The sequence below is a fragment of the Calidris pugnax genome, unplaced genomic scaffold (genome assembly GCF_001431845.1).
Source record: "Calidris pugnax isolate Ruff unplaced genomic scaffold, ASM143184v1 scaffold74, whole genome shotgun sequence".
NCBI classification, from domain to species: domain Eukaryota; kingdom Metazoa; phylum Chordata; class Aves; order Charadriiformes; family Scolopacidae; genus Calidris; species Calidris pugnax.
The window spans coordinates 1,863,603-1,881,559 of NW_015090790.1; the positions used below are offsets into that span (position 1 = coordinate 1,863,603).

A 17,957-nucleotide genomic window follows, 5' to 3' on the forward strand; every position below is an offset into this window, starting at 1 on the left:
CCGCCCCGCGGCCCGCCCCCCCGCGCCCGCCCACCGGAGCCCGTCGCCAGGACGCGCCGCCTCATTGGCGCCCGCCGCCGCCGCCGGGACAGCCGGGAAAGGGGAGTGCTGCCGGGGAAGGAGGCGGTGCCGGTCGGGGCGGCGGCGGCGGCGCCCAGCGGCTCCCCCCTGCCATCGGCCGCGGCGGCGCCCAGCGGCTCCTCCTTGCCATCGGCCTTCTCGTCCCTTGGCGGGGCGGGGGGAGAGACGGACGAGCGCCGGCCGCCGCCGCCAGAGCGAGGCCCGTCGGCTGAGGTAAAAAACCCGGCAGTGTTGAGGTAAAACTGCTAATGCTGAGGTAAAAATTCCTAATGCTGAGGTAAAATTCTTAATAATGAGGTAAAAATTCCTAAAGCTGAGGTAAAATTCTTAATAATGAGGTAAAAATTCCTAAAGCTGAGGTAAAATCCCTAATACTGAGGTAAAGACCCCTGTCCTGCCGCTCTAGGGCCTCTCAAGGGGGACCCGGAGCCCCCTTCCCGGGGAGGGCGGCCTGTGAGGGACCGGGCCGCTCCAGGCAGGGCCGGCGATTTCCTTCTTTTGACCCATAACGGAGCCGGGAAGAGGCGCTTTACTCCTCGGCCACAGGGTTTTCTGCAGCCTCCCGCCCTCAGGTTTCTTTAGCCAGTGTATGGTTGCTGTCCGAATCGTTTGCGCCCTTTTTTTTTTTTTTTAATTTTTGAAAGTGTATTTATACGTATAGAGGCTAGCACATGTAGATAGTATTGTTAAATAGCATAAATTCTCTTTAAATTCATTTACCTGCTGGCTTGGTGTTTGGTGGTTTATTTTCGGTTCTTTTTCCCAAAATACAACTAGTGGTGTTAATACCAATATTTGGTTTGAAAATACAAATATGTGTTTGAAAATACCATCCACTGTAACTCCTGTATTTCTGACAGGTAAAAAAAAAAAAAGACTCATATGAGCAGCAGTTCTCCTGTGGTGATATGACCAAAACCCTCTGAGGGGGGGGTTTTTCAGTCTTTTTTTAAGAAATGAGCTTAAGGACAGTTTGAGAGCTGATTGGTTTGTGCAGGCAGTCAGTGCCTGAACCCTCTGAACGTTACTCATCCCTCAAAGGATTCCTAGTTTTTGTCCTACTCAGCTTCCCCTCCAGGTACGTGGGGCTGACATAAGGCAGGACGTGGGACTGTGGCAGATTCGATTCTAAGCTGTCCTGAAACTACTTTCAGTATTGCTCATTTTCAGCCAGGTAAGTTCCCTGGTCCAGCTCACACCCGAGGAACCTGGAACACTAGTTAAAATTAAAGCTCACTGCAACCGAGGTATAACGCTAATGGACGTGAACAGTTTTGCCTCTCATCTCTCAGTATGCCTCTTGCATATATTAAGAAATACGTGTCCCCTAAATATTTTTACCTACAGACTAAGCAATTCCACTTCATTTCAATCCCGCCTTGTGTGTCACTGTTTTAAACCTCTCAAGAAGCTTATTTCTTCTCCCTGTGTTACCTGGAAATCATTCAGATCTTTTTTTTTTTTTTGGACTGCAGCACCCAGGACTGGACACAGTACGACAATTAAGGGCAACACAATTAAGGGCCAGCATCTGCTGTCATGCCTGTCACAGACTACATTCCTGTTTACACGTGCCAATACAAATATTTTTGAGTCAGTATGATCTATTCACGGTTTTGCTGACCTGTTTGAGGCCAGCATCCATTTCTGCTGACCTACCAAGCCAGTTATTTCTCCCTCAAGTAGACAGTAGTGCTACTTGAGAAACTATTTACTGCAGCAGCCCTAATGCTATCCCTTCAGTATTGCTGGACAGATGGACAATCAAGCAGCCAAGACATCTTTTACAATAAAATTCCACATTATTTTAAGGCAGAAAAATGTAGAATTTGTCATCTTTGTAAATCGATTGCGTCTCTCAGAAGAATTGTATTTAAAAATAAAACAACTAAAATTGAACTGTGCCACGGTTACGGAATGGTTGTGTAACTCTACATTTAGAAGAGAGATTTGTACATATTTGTAAATATATTTAAAACTTTAAATTCACTTGAACCAAACCAGCTAAAATAGTCTGAATGCAAGCATGAGTTGACAACAAAGAACGTAGGTCAGGGGGGTTTGATATACCAATACAAGGTAAATTTGGCAAAACCAGTGTAACTTCCTGTTGCCCCCATCAATGAGGGACAAAACCTGCAGATGCACGTTTTGCTTTGTTGTACGTACTTAATTCTGTTAGTTGTGTTTGTCGGTGACAGAGTGTAATTCTCAGATTTATTCAGGGTCTTGTGTGCTGCTTTTGATCTGGAATGAGCAGCTCATAAAGTTACTGATAGCGTATTCTGCAAAAAGGAAGTCCTAGCACAGTCTGATGGCTAAAATGGATTTTTAGGTGAAGCTGAGCGTGTCGTTTTACATGGTTGTACTTTGGTCTTCCCAGCATGAATTGAAATCCATCTTTATTAAAATACTAAAAATTTAAAACTGAAGCATGTGGTGTGGGTATTTATTAAAGGAACTGCCACAGAGGGGATGAAATCCAAGTCCACTGTGCTGTGCACATGGAGTTTTTTACTTTTCATTCCATCTGTGTCTAATAGCTATAGAATTAGTTCTTCAGTGTAGCTGAACAAGCTGGTAAATGATGCAGTCAGCTAGTTTATTTCTTATACGAAAAATGCATCATATGGTATGCTTTGTCCATTTTAATTGTCTACAGCATTTTAATGATGTGTTTTATGTCAGGTGATGTTTGTATGGTAACAGTTCAAGAAAAATACCGGCTTTCTCAGTGACTAAACAGAAATCTTACCTTTTCTTTATCAGCTGGCCAGCAGAGTTTAGGGAGTTGGCTTCCCATACATTTCCAGGTTGCTTTCTTTTTCGTATCTTGATCTGTAAAGTCTCCATCTGTGAGGAGATTTAAGACCACAACATAAGACTGTGAAACTGCTAATATTTCAGAGGGGCGTTGTTACTTGACCTTCTCCTATTCTCTGTTTAGCCTCTACTTTGTAAAAATTACTACTTCAAAACTGCTGGCGTGAATCCCAAGCAGAGATGGAGAAAAAATAAGCACTATGGGTATTTTTACAAAGATACATATCTATATATATTTCTGTATGTATTTTGTATAAATATACATAATATCAGTTTGTAAGGATGAAAATTAACTGTCATCAATGTTCACATGACCAACATCATCAAAGTTCACGTGACCAACAGGTGTGTTGGCAAATATATATATATATAAAAATGCACACATTCCATAGCTGCCACCCTTCCTGAAGATCTGCAAGCAATAATAAATTTTGGTCAGTGTTTCTCCACTGCTGTCTAAGGCATAAAGACAAGCCTGTCCTTTTTAAAGTTATACTGCCTTACTGTCCTACAAAAGGGATTTTTAAAAATAGCTTAGAATGGAATTTTAAGGGCCAGCTCCTCACCGGTAAGGCACTGTCCTTTTTAGCGCCCAAACAGTCAGAACAGCAGTCAGGAGTCTCTATAGCAGAGATTTTTGTACCAGTGACTCAGATTTGTGCTGCTTCATGGTTTGTTGGGGGTTTTTTGGTTTGGGTTTTTTTTTTTTGTGACTGAAGTTCCACTATAGACCATCTGTTCTGGCCACCCAGGCAGGAGTACGGAGCTCTTATCCACATTGGCATTCTGCTCTTTGCACAGCGGCTTATTGCACAGGATTGCTACGCAGATTCCGCTGTGGAAGTCCTGCTCCATCGAGTGATAAACCTACGTTTACAAAGCTGGAGCTTGTAAACGTTTCACGTAGCACATCTGACACGAATTTGTCTACAGTTAAGAATCACATAACGCTCCATGAAGGATCTCCTGTACGTCAGAAGAAGCATTATCAGGGGTACCGTGGGATTAGTCCAGATATTCCCTGTTTTAATACTAGTAAGCAAGAAAATACTTGATCTCCCCGGAGAACTAATTATTCAGACCAGCAGGAAAAAAGACCAGAAAGAGGAAAGTCTTCTGGAGGAAGCAGCAGTGCTGTTTGAAGAGGCAAATCAGCATGTGAACAAGGCTTTTCTGATACATCTTTTAACAAAAATGAACACAGTGGAATGCTGCATCAAAGTAACTGTCCTGTGCCATCAATTTGATTGAAACGGCACAATCTGGGATTTTTTTTGTTTACTTTTGAATCAAATTCATGTGTAACGAAAAAAAACCCCAACATTCTATTTAGTCTGTTTACCCTCCGGTTGACTTCCGATTCATACATTTTACATTCCGGGGAGGAATGGCACGTCCGACTTTTGGGCAAGGTTTATAATCTCCGTACCAAGTTTCTGTGATAATAAGCAAGTCCTTAATACGTGGACTTTTGCCCACTGTGTGATACCACTGCCGGTGCCCTCAGGGCCTGAATTCCTGATGCATGCATGGGGTAAGGATTTTAGGGTCCTAGACACAACTACCACAAATGGGAACTGATTCTTCCTCTCTGTTTATAGACACCGCGCCATTTGAAGTTGTTTCTCTAGTCAACGTGGCAAGATAAGTAGGAGCTTGCAGCTGCCTAGCTGCCTCCTCCTAGCCCAACTTACTCCCCAAATCACGTTTTATTCTTACTTTGTTCGCTTCCCCCAGCATCTTAACTTGCCTTCAGGGCCTGCGTGCTCCTTTTAAGCCTAGTTTTCTGAATATTTTGCTAGTTTGCCACCTGTTTACCTCTGCCGCCTTCGGTCTTTTGCAGTGTCTTCCTCAGCCAACGTCCACTCCCCAACTGCCTCTGAAGGTTCCGGTACTCCCCACCCCCGTGTCTCCACAGGACTGTCTCTGGCACCTGAAACTACACCTGGACATGGAGCGCCTGCCCGTGTGTCACCTTGTCTGCTGTGTCACCTTGTCTGCTGTGCCACCAGGTATGTCTGAATGCCGAGTGAAACGAGGCCCCTTTCCGTTTCTTCTCTTTGTGATCGTGTCTCCCTGTTTCAGTTACCTCTGCATTTCGTGCATTAAGATCTGTTAAGATCTCCCAGAGTAAAGCCATCCTCTTCGGATGAGCACCCTCTGCCGTGGCCCGGCTTCCTGCATCATCACACCCCAAAACCAACAAATAAAATGGGTAAAATACCAGTTAGGGTGTCCAGCAGTGCTTTAAGTGCAGGAGCTGCTGCTCTCCTAGCACTTCCCACATCTCCAGTGAAGCACCTACCAGCTCCCTCCCCAAGCTTGGTGCATCTCTCATGGTTATAGCAGCAGTTGATAAAACACTTGAGGTTTTCCCCAAGCACAAAGACCCTGAGGACGGAGTGGGTTGAGATAAGAGATACCATGTTCTCTTTGGTATAAAAGACAACAAGCAAATATTCGTGTTGTATTTTTTTCAACTTGCTTTATCTTCTTTATGTCATGGTACAGCTTTAGCCTCTTAGATGGTTTTAAATTTAAAGTTCTCAAATTATGGCAAACGAAAGCGTTCTTCTGTAGTCTGTAGTTCAGCTACAGCATTGTAGGGAATAAACATAAATAAGTTTAAAATATAAGTCCTAACGGGTTCCAAAGCTTGCCCTGACACTGCCGAGAAGCACAGGAAAGGAACCCATGAATACTGCTGAAATAGGGAAGACAGGGAAAGAAAGGTAACCAGCCTTTTCTAAAATCTTCCCAGACCTGCTGTCAGGGTTAAAGAAATGGGGTAATTTCGCCACTGAGAAAATGATGTGACTAAGGAGGTTTGCAGTTCTTTCATGACTCTGTACAGGAATTACAGATACCCTCTAAATAACTAGTGAGAAGGGACTTCACATGAGACAGGAACTGGAGTTGAAATCCAAAAGCTCTGAATCCTAGAAAAAGACAGAAATTTATTAGATTTAGACAGAAAATAGCAAAGAGCCACCTAAGTGGTCTCCTGACTAAACAGACCACACAAAAATGGTGTTCTTCTGTGCAAATGCTAGAACTTTAAAAAATTAGTTAAAGAGATGAGAATGTCCTGCTTTAAAGGAGCACATTGATAGAATTGGTTTTTAGGAAAGGCTGTGAAGGAACGGCATTAAAGCCTCCTCAGTACCTGATGACAAAGACTAGGATGCTAAATTCGGGAAAGGAATGGCAAATAAGACAGGAAACATCATTATACAATTGAACAAATCCATCATGCATCCTTCCTTTAACTTTGGAATTTGGTATAGGCTGTGTTTAGGAAATAGAGAAAGCCCAGACAGAAGATGGTTTGGTACCATTCCCACACAAGGAGAGGATTAATAGACTGGGGATCTTGAGCTTGGAAGAAAAAAACTTCAGGCTGAATTTGATAGAGCTCTTGTCAAGATCTTTGATGGAATGGAGATGGGTGAATGAGTGACTTATTTTTCAAAACTGCTTTGTGTTATTTGTTCTTGTGTTATCTGGCAAGATGCAGTATGACAAGCTTTCACATCCTCTTATAGAGACCAAAGGTATGAACAGGTTCAAGTAAAACAAAATTTTAAAAACCAGATGCCCAAGAACACTAAGGTGATTAAATTGTCCTCGCACTTCAACAGGCTGCCATAATTGCGATATACATTACATATGCAACACATTAATGAGTTTAGAGGCGTATTTGCCACCAAATAAAAATGCACCACTATCAGCTTTAAAAAATCTGTTCCATAGAGAAGTCTAGACACCAGATTTAGGGTAAGATAACTCAGTGAATATAAAATAATTTGAGGCAATATCAAATCTGTGATGTGTTATGATAAGATTTGGCATATTATCATTATTGAGGGGCTTCTTTGCCATGCTATCTTGTCCCTACAGTTGGAGAATTTACAACATTATCCTGTGTCAGGTGGGTCCCGGAAGAATTTATAGCAAGAATCAGTAGCCAAAACTTGAATGAGAGAAGATAAAAAATAGAGTTGAGAATTTTCAGGGGTTGCAAGGAGGAGTTGAAAACATGATTTGCCAAGGCACCGAGCAGCACCAGCAGACACCTCTGGAAAATTCATCTTAAGCTATATTTAGTACATTCAAAGAAATTGTGGCTCCCACTTGAGCCATTTCAGCTCAAATACAGATAAACAATAATCAGATCGCATAGGCTGTTTGCTCGTCTTGCGTAAATAAATATTTAACAGAACTGTGCACTTCTGAGTCATGTCTGGTTCTAGTGTCTGTCTTTCTAAGGAAGCCCCTACCTTCAAGCAGATTCATCTCTAACTGCAATTCTGTAGGTGTGCATTTGTACTTCATGTGTTCAAGTCCATCAAAAATACACTAGATAATGAAATTCTAGTATTGAGGGCTCTTAGTACACAAACAGCTAATGAGAGCCCTCCCCTGCAAGTTTTTTTTTAAATAATCCTTATGTCTTGTAATTACTGGGTTTTAATGATGGGGGCAATCAGTAACATTAATAATAATAACAACATTCACAATTTTTTTTTAGTCCTGTAATCTTAGAGCTTAGTTCTTGAACTTTTATCACCACCTTGTAGCTTGAGTGTGAGATACTCCCGAGCAACGATGTTCAATTTTTAAATGTTAATTTTTTTTCTTTTCGCTGATTTATACCTAGGTCAAATTCCTGTTCTGGTCCTGGGCTTTTTTTTTTTGAAAACTCACTGCAGCTTCATTTAGGACCTTAAAGTGCTACTTAAGCCACATCCTGGAAAAGATGAAAATAAATTCTGTCCATCTTCTACACAAAACATCCTTTCCGAGTTACCGAATTTCTTCCAAAGTACACCAGTTAATTTAATTTAATTTAATTTTAATTTAATTCATTGACATTCAAACTGCTCTGATCCCATCAGATTAATTCCACTAAAACCCACCTCGGGCCTTTCGCCAACGTGATGCGGCTATTTTTCTTTCGGGATATTATGGGAAGTCACACGCTACCATCCTAACACACGACAGTTCATGTGCTTTAGAGAGAATTCCTGGTAGCGTGGCACACGCTTAGCAAAGGGGGTTTGGTACGTGGATGTAAGCAATTTAACCTGCCTCCCGTTCCCCGCCGCAACTCACGACTTTGCTTTTAATAAATGGACAGAATTATAACAAATACGCAGGCCAAATGCAGGTTTCATACAGCCCTGTTGCCCATCACCCCGTTCAAAGTCTGCCTGCCAGGAAATTGCCATCTAGCGTTGATGCTGCTGGGGATCATCTACAGGGTATTTCAACCAGAATGCCTTGTACGCGGAATTCTTTCATTGAGTTTATTTTAGTTGCAAAAATATTTGCCGTCTGAAATGTTATCTGCTTATCTATTCAAGCCGTTAAACGGAAATATAAGTAAGATGGTCTGCTTTCAACAGAGATTTACAAAAATACTCATTACCTCCTGGGGAAAGAAAAAACAAAATGTGGTAAAAGACACTTGCAGAAAAAAAGTAGGGCATCTATTGCTGCTACATGTTTAATTTTATTTGATTTACTATACTTAACTTTTTCCTTTGTTGGCAAAAACAACCTTAGCTGTTGCTAACGCTGTTTGCCAGCATCTCCATCTGCATCTTTGGTTACGTCTTGGATCCATTCTCTTAGCATTTGCAGAATTCTGCTCGCATCCTCTGAACTCTTGGGGGAATTTTTCCCCTTTGGTGGTCAACATTCGCAGCAGCACGAAGTTACTCGCGTTGCGGGTGCCATTTGAAGACACCTGAGCCCAGTTACCTCTCAAGTGTCGTCACGTGCTCTTGGCGTTGCTGTCAATGATAAGGGAATGCCTCTGTCTCATCTCTCTCGCCCAGAGAAGCTGTGGCTGCCCCATCCCTGGGCCAGGCTGGATGGGGCTTGGAGCAACCTGGTCTGGTGGGAGGTGTCCCTGCCCAGGGCAGGGGGTTGGAGCTTGATGACCTTTAAGGTCCTTTCCAACTCTAACCATTCCGTGATCCTATGATCTTGAGAGGTTTTGGATTCACGCTCTACACACCCAACGTTGCAGTTCTGTCAGCAATACCAAATCCCCTTTCGGAGAGTTTATCTAAATTAGTCTCAGCTTGTGATTTTGCCATTTTGAAACTGGACTCTTCCTTATCTTACCTTCTGTAGATTATTTCTTTTGGGGGGTAGTTTCCACAAAGCACCTCAGAAAGCAGTCCATTTGGTCTCAAAGTTAGTGCTGTATTTGTTCCAAATTTCTGCCTGGCCTGTTTTCTGCTGGCGTTTACTTAAAAGCCTATGTATGTGCGCGTGTATATTTGTAACGCTTTCTATCTTGCTTGAGTTCAATTTTACTAAATCAAACAAGCTTTTCCCTTGAGCTTAATGTCCCAGTTGTGTTATTAGCACCGTAACAAGTCTGTTCGTAACAAGGCACATCCACTGCACATCTGAATAAAAGTAAACATCCTGTGTTTCTCAGCCTTCTGTAAACCCCAGCAGATGGCTGCTGCTTCTACAAACGGCGCTGAATAAGATGGCTCACATTTCCCATGCAACAGGCTTATTTCTGGAATCCAAGCCCAGAATACATCTTGCAGGTGGGAACGTTGCTTGAGCCACAAAGCGGTTGAGCCCAGGTCGGCCCTACACGGCAACTCTTCGTAGCTCAGAGGCAGTCCCTGCTCAGGACGCTGTCAGAAGCTCGTGCAGGAGATGGCGTGGGCTTTCTCTGCCTCAGCTCACATTCAGGAGACACGTGCCACAGGCGTGTGCGTTAACCCCATTTCCCTGCAGCAGCAGGACACTGATGTTTGCACTTAACCCCAGCTCTGGAATCAAGGGTGAATTAGCCCAGGTGAATCAGCAGCAATGCCAGCCTGAGACTTGACCCTGCGTGTCTATGTCTGTGTCTTCAGGGACCCATCCCAGCTCAATTTTTTCCCTTAAAAGAAGCAACAAGGAAGCTTCTTTGGCTGCAAATCCTGACAAGTAGTCTCTATTAAATCTTAAAAACAATGCTGAGGCTGTTTTGTCCTGAGGAAAACGCAATTTGGGAGTGGGCTTGACCTTTTCTTGTTTAAAACTTTACTTCACTGAGTAACAGGCTTGCTCTCAGCTACTTGTGCCCGCTTTCTGTTGCATGTTATAGTAGTAAGCATCACAGGAAAAAGCTTTTGAAAGAGCACCTTGCATTCTTCTAGAACTTGTCTACTAACTTTTTGTGCATGGATGATCTTCTGTGGGCTACGCATCTGTTCTCTTGTGTCCAGAGCCTCTAAAAATTATGGCATTTGTTTGGGAAGTAATTCTGAAGGATTAAGAAACTTCTGATGTTTCTCCATCAAATATACTATTTACCAAAGCAGCTGAGTGCAAGCTAATCTAGAGTTAGCTATCCTTGTGTACCTTCCTCAGCCAGAACCTCTCCGATTTGTGAAAACCTTAGGCATGACAGACACGTACCATGGGATATTTTCTTCCACCATACCAACGTGGAAAGCTCCCAGTGACTCTTGAAGGCAGATTTTCATTAAGGATCCAGTAGACAGGGCACACTCCAAAACCTACCAAGTCTGTATTTTTTTCTAAATCAAAGTTATTTACATTTCCAGTTTCCTTACAATTCATTCTGTTCTTTTAAACAAAAAGCTATTGTTAAGCCAAATTTCATTGTATTTTAAGATATTTTTGTACTCTATCATTAGCCACCTCGCCCTTAAATTCACTATTTGGTCATTTCAGAGTGACCCAGGAAGCAAGAACTGTGAAATCGAAGATTTTACAGATCTCTCACCAGCGTTCTACTCACAATGATGAGGAATTTTTTTAATTATTATTATTTTTATAACTCCCCATAATGGGAACATTCTCTTGGAGTAGTTTTTCTGTGGTTAAACAGAATACACCGTTGGTCAAACTCCCTAACTAGCTTGAGTAAGAGGTGAGACTGTTCAGCCTCCCTTCCAACAGCTTCTTCCTTTTCCTTGAAGAGAGACTCTCCAGGAGGTTATGCCCATTTCCCCACTAATGGGACTAAGTGTCATTGACAGGTGTACGCAGCCAAACAGCTTCTTGAGATGATGGGTTTTTTATACAAAAGGTTGTGCTCAGAAAAATCGATATTACAGAAAATAAAAAAAACAACCTATCAACATTTCCCATTATATACAGAGGAGTTTCCATTTGCTTTATCTTACCGTGCATCCTGGCCACAGAATGATGGGCACTGAAATCAGGTGGACAAACTGCATTCATTGAACTCTGATGATAATTCAGTACGTTTTGCTAATTGCACTATTACAGAATCACGGAATGATATGGGGTTGGAAGGGACCTCTGGAGATCATCTAGTCCAACCCCCTGCCAAAGCAGGGCCACCCAGAGCAGGTCCCACAGGAACGTGTCCAGGCGGGTTTGAATGTCTCCAGAGACGGAGACTCCACCACCTCCCTGGGCAGCCTCTTCCAGGGCTCTGCCACCCTCACCCCAAAGAAGTTCTTCCTCAGATTGGAGTGGAACTTCCCATGGTCCAGCTTGTGCCCGTTGCCCCTCGTCCTGTCACTGGGAACCACTGAAAAGAGTCTGGCTCCATCCTCCTTCAACCCACCCTTTAGATACTTGTCAGCATTACTAAGGTCTCCCCTCAGCCTTCTCTTCTCCAGGCTAAAGAGCCCCAGCTCTCTCAGCCTTTCCTCATCAGGGAGATGCTCCAATCCCTCCATCACCTTTGTTGCCCTACGCTGGACTCTCTCCAGCAGTTCCCTGTCTCTCTTGAACTGGGGAGCCCAGAACTGGACGCAGGATTCCCTACGCAGCCATACGAAGCTTCTCTTCCACTTCAAATTTGCAAGGCTGTACACGTGACCCATTGCTTCTTAATATAGCAAACATCAGTAGAAATTATATGTGCTCTCATGACCTGGCTTACACTTGAATCCAGAATTCTGGGTGAGAAATAACTGATTTTGATGCCTCATGTGACCAATGATATCATTCATGACTTTTTTACTCAAACACACTTGTAGCGTAACCCTAATTTTTTTATAGAGGTGGAAAAGCTCGTCTGGTTTTGTAGTACATAGGTTTATAGTATTGTCCAGCTTCCCAGGCTGGCATAAACATGTGTCTTACTGTAGCAGGGAAAATGGTTCACGGATGCTTTTGCTCAGTTCAAAGAACTCAGTGGAAAAGCTGAAGAGGCATGGCTGTGGTAAAAAATTGAAAAAAAAAAAGGCAAGAAGTAGAAACAAGCTTATGGTTCGTTGCTCTGGAGATCTTCAAGCCCCGCCTGGATGCTCCTGAGTGATGTTCTCTGGGCAGCTATGCTTTGGCAGGGAAGTTGGACTGGATGGTCTCTAGAAGGTCCCTTCCAACTCTAACAGTTCTGTGATTCCATGAAAATGCTAATCACAGCCTAAAATGCATGCTCCCAGAAGCCTTCAATAAACACCCTCAGCCTTTTGCCTTCTTGCGCCGTGCCCATATATAGATCCTGCGTTATAGGGATATCCTACAAATACCTCGTATTTTTCTCCCTGAACTTGTAACTCCTGTGCACACCTTACCGCTGGCAACAACCTGTGAGGCTATTAAAGAAGGTTACAGTGGGCTCAACCTGTTCCAGAGAGAAACACAAATAACTCTTTGCAACCCTAAATACGGCACCTTCAAGTGTGTTTAATTGCGTGTGCCTGCCTGAAAATCTGGCTCCTCCTTCTTCTTCCCATTTCTCGCTCCAGAGGGTCACTGGTGCCTGAAAACACTGGTGTGCCAAGGGAGCCAACTCCCTGTGGGAGCACGACTCCGCTCCACGCAGACATCTTCCCTTCTGTCGCTCGGCATAATTCAGTCTGTGGCTTGAAAATTCAAAATATAAACAAGAGAGAGGGACCGGGGCCAACAGCGTGGTGAGCAGACCTGTCAAACCTTCCCAGGAAGCGAAAAATACCTCTCCTCTAGAAACATCACCCCTTTCTCTCTTCTTTTTAGCTCAACCAGGACTATTTCTTTGCGGCTCGTAATTTTTGAGGAAATGGAAGCAAAAATACCATAATCAAACATACATGTATTAGACTGTGAAAATACACCGCTCAGTGCCACGCTGCGCCATACATCGTTAACAGGCAAGTTTCTCTCATCTCTTCCTGTGAATTGCTTATTTCTCTTCTCTTTCTTTCTCAGAATCGTTTCCTCCCATAGATTTGTTGTTCCTTAACACCTTTTAAATATAGTTAGGAAATACATAAGCCTGTATTTAAATATATCTTTCTTCCTGCTGCTCTCATCTTGTGTTACAAATGCAAGTGAAAAACCTTCAGTGCGTTTATGCGTCATTCTAAGGAGGAAAGAACCGTCCCCTGTCCCATCCTTTACCAGCTCCTGGTCATTCCCACGTCCCAGGATTCACAAAGTCACTGCAGCTTTGCAGGTTTTTGGTTTTTTTCCTGAAAATTGATAAATGACACACCTGAGCTAAACAAATGGAAAATACACCAGGAGCAAAGATGGACATCTTCTGAAAGCCAAATTTGAGGCGTTACCTTTCCTTCGGTTCCACATCAAACCCAGGGAGCGCTGACCCTCTCCCAGCACAGCCATGGACAGCAGGAGGCAGTAACATTAAGATGTCTCTGGAGTAGCTGCTCATCGAGGAGGCATCTTCGTCTTTCTCCAAGCAGAACACTTGGTTCTGCCCTGGACGGTGAAATCAGGAGATTTCTTGCTTAGGGTCACACTGCCATACGCGTGGAGAGTCTTTACTAACAGTTATGGCATCTCTCTCAGCAATTGCTTTGGTTATTGCTCCACCGCCTCTTTACACGAGCTGCTCTTCTAGTGCTCACCAAAGCCCTCCAAGATCCATTCAGAGCTTTTAATGCTTTCGTGACACGCCACTAGCAAGGCAACCGAGGGAGCAGGGAAGCAGCACCAAAACCCACTTGCTCCTTTGGCTCCTTCCTCTGTGCAGAGGACCTCTCGTCTGTGGTTTTAGACAAAGACACTAAATAAGCTCAATTTTTTTTTCCCTCACGTGCCCAGAGGCCCTGAAACAACCCAGTGCTGCTGATGGCTCCAGTGTCACTGCAGAGCCAGGTTTAGAAAGGTCAGACTCGCGCAGGCATTTTCAGGGAAGGGGCTTCATCTTTATAAGTGTTTGAATTTGAATCACAGAATCACAGAATCGTAGTGGTTGGAAGGGACCTCAGAGATCATCGAGTCCAACTACAAAAAAACCCAAAAAACCCCAAAAAAACAAAAAACAAACAAAAAAAAAACCCCCAAAAAACCCACCCACCACCTAAACACACAACAACTAATATTTAATGTTTCAAGTTAAGGAAAGCTGAGAATTTATGGGAGTGTAGAAGGGATGATGCCTTTAAGAGAATTATTAAACTAAATTAACAAGAGTGACAACTTCTTAACTGGAGGGAAAAGGAGGGAGTAGAATTCAATTAGAATTCAATGGAAGTTAGTACTCAGAATCACAGAATGATATGGGGTTGGAAGGGACCTCTGGAGATCATCTAGTCCAACCCCCTGCCAGAGCAGGGCCACCCAGAGCAGGTCCCACAGGAACGTGTCCAGGTGGGTTTGAATGTCTCCAGAGGAGACTCCACCACCTCCCTGGGCAGCCTCTTCCAGGGCTCTGCCACCCTCACAGCAAAGAACTTCCTCCTCAGGTTTAGGTGGAACTTCTCACATTCAAGTTTGTGCCCAGCTCCTCCTGTTCCGTGCTAGCTAAAGAGTCAAAAGATCCGTTCTAGCATTTTTTTAGTGAAATGAGTTTGAGGAGGAAAGAAGAAAACATTTATCAGTGTTCAAACATGATGCTGTAATAAATGAGTAGTTGTCATTTCTTGAAAAGAAAATCCAATCTTAATTTTAGCATTCCCAGTGCCGGGGTCTTGCATGGGTGTGGGCAAGGTGCTGGAGTGGTTCATTTTGGCCTCTGCTATTATATTGTACCTTATTTCTAATTTGAATGATGTCCAATTTGAGCTCACAGGCATTCATCCTGTCATACATTGATGATTGTAATAAAAGCCTGTTATTACCAAATTTTATTCCTATATGCAGTCATTAACTGAAGAGCACAGTCTGCAGCGCTCACAGGCTGTTCAAGTAGGGACAAGCACCCTCTTTACAACCTTCTTTCCTGTGGTTTTCTCCAGCACGGGGGTGAGGTGAAGGACGACAGGGCCTTGTGGGGGAGAGGCCGTGGTGCTGGGCTTGTACTTGCTAAGGGATCATATTTAAACCTGAGGTCCCAGAGTGACACATACCCCTCAGTTCATAGAATTACAGAATCATAGAATAGTTCAGGTTGGAAGGGACCTTATAGATCATCAAGTTCCAACCCCCTGCCCTGGGCAGGGACACCTCCCACCAGACCAGGTTGCTCAAAGCCCCATCCAGCCTGGCCTTGAACCCCTCCAGGGATGGGGCAGCCACAGCTTCTCTGCGCACCCTCTTCCAGTGTCTCACCACCCTCACAGCAAAGAATTTCTTCCTGGTATCTCATCTAAATCTCCCCTCTTCCAATTTAAAACCGTTACCCCTTGTCCTGTCACTCCACTCCCTGACAAAGAGACCCCCCCCAGCTCTCCTGGAGCTCCCTTCAGATATTGGAAGGCTGCTCTAAGGTCTCCCCGGAGCCTTCTCTTCTCCAGGCTGAACAACCCCAGCTCTCTCAGCCTGTCCTCACAGCAGAGGTGCTCCAGCCTTCTAAACATCTCCGTGGCCCTCCTCTGGACCCGTTGTAACAGGTCATTTGGGCTTTCTTATGTTGGGAACTCCAGAGCTGGACACAGTGCTCCAGGTGGGGTCTCACCGGAGCAGAGCAGAGGGGCTGGCAGACACTCCAGAGGGCTGTGCCACCTTCCCTGAGAATAATTACCTAACACACCTTTTCAAATGAGCTGGTTTATTTTAGTTACACCGGAGATAACGGTGCATGAAGACCAGCAAGGAAAAGACTGCTTGTAGGGTGCTTGCTCAGTGACATTCCTCCACTTTGGGGATTAAAACCATTTATTTTAAACCAGTAGGTTTCCTCTTCCTTTGGTGCTGTCCCTGTGCTGGTGAGCTGGAGAGTTGGAAATCCTCCTGGTTAAGTGCCAACTTCGCAGAAATAGTTTGAGATGAAGAAGAGCCAGACAAGGGAACAAATACAGGGGATTCTTCGAGACAACTTCTGGAACTCTTTCTCTTTTGTAGCAAGATGACCCTGGATAGTGTAGTAAGTTGAATCAACTTTTTAAAAAAAGTAGGAAAAAGGAAGGAATGATGACACCAGCACACCAGTAACCATTCTCCCTATTTTCTGCTGTAGGGCAGCTACACCAGTACATTTTATCCTCCTCTACCTTGTATTTTGACCCAGCAGATTTCCCTGATTTTGCACCCGTGTGGGCTGCCTAGAGCTAACTGTGGCCTTTCTTCTTTGAGGTTTTGTAGGAAGGTTCATGAAGGCGATGCCTGCACCCGTATCCTGCATGGATACATCCATCCTTTCCATGGATACGCGCGTGGAAACCTGCCATCCACACCAAAAACCTGCGTAGGAGCTTCACTTGCCCAGCAGCGCGGACAAAAAAGGTTAAGAACTTGAGGGTTTTTCTATTCTGCAAACAAAAGGAAGTTCGTTTCCTCTGTTAGCTCACCGTGGCATTATGTGCAAAAAACAGGCCTGGAGCTCTTCAAATACTTTCACTTATTTCTGTACCTACCCAATTTATTTATAGAGCCATCTGGAAAACACTGGCTTTTCATTTACAGGATACTATGGAGCTTTTTGGAATCGTTTCATAAACCAAACTCTTTAGAAACACACACCCACACCTACAGGAATCGTCAGCTAATCAAGTCTCGGGACTTTTGGGGTTTTTTTGGTGTATTTAAGGAGTATTGTCAGGAGAGTTAAACCTGCTGTATTAATGCATAAATAGGTATTTCTCCATATACTTAACTTTACCACGTTAATAAATCCAGCAATGGGCAGATGTGTCCACCACATTGCACATCCCTGTGAGAAACCACAAATGCTTTGGTGATGTCTCGTTTTGATGCAGTCTCGGGGCATTCTATCAGGTTATAAAACAAACGGGAGCAAATTCTTAAATGAAATGCAATAAAGATGTAGACTTAGAACATCTAGTAAGGTGAAAACCAGGAAAAAACGTGTGTCCTGGACGGTGGGAAGAGAAAGGGAGGGAAGAGAAAGGGAGGGAAGAGAAAGGGAAAGGGAAGCATAGAGGGAAGAGAAGCTGCAGATGCCACCGAGTTTGTTCTCACCCAAACAACTGCGAGTTACAGTTCACTCACTGTCTAGGCATCCTGGCCATAAACCACAACAGAAATGTTAAAAAAATAACAGTAATAAAAATAAATCAGGATTTGGGCTTATTTGAGCCAAGATGTTTTAACAAAATGCCACCATTCATTCCTGGGGCTGCACTGGGATGCCTGTGTGCTCCAATTCCATTCCTTAATTGCCTTCGTGCCTTCTACTGTTCACAACAGTTAGGGCTCAATAAACAACCCAACCAGAAGAATTATTTTAACAACCATTTCATCTTCTTGCCACTCCAACAACAAACGTATATAGACAATCACCCAAGATGTTTACGATTACCTTGTTAACAGCTCAATATCTAGAGGCGTTCCCTCTGACCCCTGCGTCATCAGATATCTTCATTTACCAAAACAAGGTTGTTTTATAAAACGCTCATTTCTTTGTAGTCAACATGAGGTTGTCTAGTGCTGGCCTCAGCTGGGCTTTGGTTTGTGGGGTGTGAAGCACAAACACCATCCTCGCTGATCCAAGACACCGTTGCTCTTGATGGGTACTGTCTCTGCCGGGCTGGTGTGACCACAAGTAGATCTAACGTTGAAACGTACGACTGCTCAGCATCTCAGTGCTCGTTTGGTAGCATAATTGTTAAATTTACATGTTAAAATCATCAAGTTTTATTGAGAACTTCAACAAAGGCCAGTGCAGGGTGCTGCACGTGGGGAGAAATAACCCCCTGCACCAGGACAGGTTGGGGGGGACCTGCTGGAGAGCAGCTCTG

The 17,957-nt window shown here is 43.8% G+C and overlaps 1 protein-coding gene across 1 annotated transcript in view; it reads left to right on the plus strand.

The window, feature by feature from the left end:
- Positions 1–17,957, plus strand: part of LOC106902784 (alpha-protein kinase 3-like) — a 20,999-nt gene extending 3,042 nt beyond the window's left edge. The window contains exons 2-4 of the mRNA XM_014966571.1: positions 40–294; positions 4,748–4,916; positions 16,342–17,957. Of these exons, the coding sequence (XP_014822057.1) occupies positions 40–294; positions 4,748–4,916; positions 16,342–16,448 (531 nt within the window). The 3' untranslated portion in view covers positions 16,449–17,957. The remainder of the gene's footprint in view (positions 1–39; positions 295–4,747; positions 4,917–16,341) is intronic.